The 2,661-nt window shown below is 54.2% G+C and overlaps 1 protein-coding gene across 1 annotated transcript in view; it reads right to left on the bottom strand.

Moving 5' to 3' along the window:
* Window positions 1-1,101: 1,101 nt before the first annotated feature.
* The window catches only part of RGMA (repulsive guidance molecule BMP co-receptor a), a 32,656-nt gene continuing 31,096 nt past the window's right edge, over window positions 1,102-2,661 (bottom strand). The window contains exon 3 of the mRNA XM_007959960.2: window positions 1,102-1,812. Within this exon, the coding sequence (XP_007958151.2) occupies window positions 1,102-1,812 (711 nt within the window). The remainder of the gene's footprint in view (window positions 1,813-2,661) is intronic.

The following is a 2,661-nucleotide window of genomic DNA, read 5'->3' as shown; positions in this document are numbered from 1 at the left end:
GAGGGAGGAGACCCTGCCAGGGATCTCAGGGGACCCTGCTCACCTCCTCAGACTCCAGATGTGGTGGACTGGGCAGGGAGTTAGGCTGTGCCCATCAGGTGAGGAGAGAACAGAGGATCAGGGCAGGCCAGCTGGCCCTGTCCACTGCCACCTACTCACACCCTGTGGCCCAAGTGCCCTGCCCAGGGACTCTGCTCTCTGCTGGAGAAGTCAACAGGGTCTCTTTTCTGTTTAAACATTTAGAACCAAAGACTGGCTTCCAATGCAGTGGGAGTGGGTGGAGGAAGGGGCCAGAAAGATATTGGAGCCCGTGAGCAGCAGTCACCGTTCCTCCAACAGTGCTCTCTGGTTGGGTGGGCAAACATGTGGTCTCATAGGGTGGGGAAGGGCAGGAAGGCACCAAGAAAGCACAACGTTGTGGCCAAGAGATCCTATCAATTGGCTAAAGAGGCGGTGGGGTGCCCTGGGGTCAATTATGGCCCTGCCTGGGGATGGGTCCTTACTGATGCCTCAGCCCTACTCAGCCCATGGGAGGTGGGGCATCTCCTCTGGCTTGGGGCGAGAGTGAGTGTGCTCCTGTGGACTGTGTGCATGAGTTGCGCACAAAGTGCCCTGTGGGCCAGTTTGTGGCAGTCAGCCCAGCCTGTTTCAGTGCATTTCAGGGGAGTGGGGCAGCTAACTGTGATGGGTCCCAGTGTCTCTCTGGTGAGTGGAGAGGGGCTCAGCCTGGGGGCTCTGGTTTGCACATTCACACTGTAGGGTGGGGGCAGAGGGGAGCTGCTCTCCCTCTCACACAACTCTACTGTCACAAACATCACAGCACCAGTCACCACAATCTTGTCACGTGCACTATGAGGGGGGCTGAGGGAATGTCCCATGCCCCTGAGCCCTTGCCGGCAGGCAGGCTAAAGCAGCTCTGAGGTAACTGTCCCATGAGCCCACTGGTCTAGTGGCCACCTCCGCTCCCCAAGTCCTGCAGAGACTGCTGGGGTTACAGGGAACGGCCCGCCATTCCACACCTGTTGGCTGGCACCTCAGGTGGAGAAACCGGGGTGCAGGAGCCCACATGCCTGGGGCCAAATCTCTCACCTCCTCTATGTCCTACAAAAACACAGGAAGCAGAGCAAGGAGGAGGAGGGCGCTGAGGAGGGGCCGGGAGACCAGGGGCAGTGGTGCAATAGCCGCCTGGCCGGGCAGCTCGCGAGTCCTTTCATACAGATGCAGTTTGTCTTTGTTGGAGTGCAGCATCTTGACGTCCTCCAAGGCATAGTAGGCGGCCAGTGTGAAGTTCACATCGCCCGTGGTGAGAAGGTCGAACACACAGGCCTGGTAGTAGAGGTCCTCCACAGGCAGCTTCTCCTTGCACTTGGCCACTGCCGTCTCATAGGGGAAGGTCTCAGGGGGTGCAGGTGCGGGGCTGGCAGCTGCTGGCCTGCGGGTGCCATGGCCCTCAGTGGCGGCGGGATGGATGGCCTGGAAGTCAATCTGCTGGTTGAGTGGGCAACCCCGCAGGCAAAGATAGAGACCCTGGCTGTCCCGGTCCTCCACGGCATTGACCACCTCCTCAGGCATGCGGATGGCGAAGGTCAGGTATCGGCCCACCTGGCGCACTACGATGGTGGTGCCGATGTACTTAGCCTGGATCTCTATGTGCTGGCCTGATACCTTCTCTGTGATCTTCAGGCTGTTAGCCCCATGCTTGTCCCCACCGTTCTTGGAGCCATCAACGAAGGCAGCTGGGAGCTCGTCCATCTCAGCCTGGTACACCTTCTGGTCCACACACTCCTGGAAGTTCTTGAAGATAATGGTGAGCTGTGGGGAGGAGGCAGAGGAGAGGCAGTTAGGTGGTGCCAACATCTGTAGGTCAGCAGATGCTCACTGGGTTCTCTCCTTCTGTGAGGAGAGAAGGCCTAGCTCACCTACCCTCAAGATGCTTCGGACTGAGAGGAGGTACAGGGTGGAGGCCCCAAACTTCCTATCCCAGTTTTGATGATAGTTCTACACTATAATGGACCTAAAGAAATTACTGAGTGATGCAAATAGTTAAGCGCTCAACTACTAATTGAGAGGCTGGTGGTTCAAACCAACCCCAGAGGTGCCTTGGAAGAAAAATCTGGTGATCTACTTCTGAAAGGTCACAGCCTTGAAAACCCAAGAGAGCACAGTTCTATTCTGACACACAAGGGGTTGTCCTGAGTTGGAACCCATTCCATGTTAATTGGTTTGGTTTATTTTTAATACTGTTTTTTTTTTTTTTTTTTTTTTAAGTAAAGAGCTTTTATTGAGAGGCAAGGCAATTTGCAAATTGGGACTCACAAGGTCCAGAGGATTCTGAACTAAATGATCCAAGGAAGAGACAATTCAGGTAGTCTTTATAAGAAAATACATACAAGGAACTTAATAAAAATTCAGTGATTGGCTTACATTTAAATAATGGTTACAAAATTTGGTGAGGGTACATCTGACTGGTAAGAGATTATATTTGTTGTTGTTGTTGTTAAGTGCCGTTGAGTCGTTTCCAACTCATAGCTACCCCATGCACAGCAGAACAAAACACTGCCTGATCCCGCGCCAGCCCCACAATCCCTGCTATACTTGAGCCCATCATCGCAGCCACCGTATCAATCCATCTCCTTGAAGGCCTCCCCCTCCTTCGTCGAC

The sequence above is a fragment of the Orycteropus afer genome, unplaced genomic scaffold (assembly GCF_000298275.1).
Source record: "Orycteropus afer afer isolate SDZICR_OR568_19922 unplaced genomic scaffold, OryAfe1.0 scaffold00019, whole genome shotgun sequence".
Taxonomy (NCBI): Eukaryota; Metazoa; Chordata; class Mammalia; order Tubulidentata; family Orycteropodidae; genus Orycteropus; species Orycteropus afer.
The sequence above is the reverse complement of the archived record's forward strand: the minus strand, read 5'-3'. Positions and strand labels throughout refer to the sequence as shown.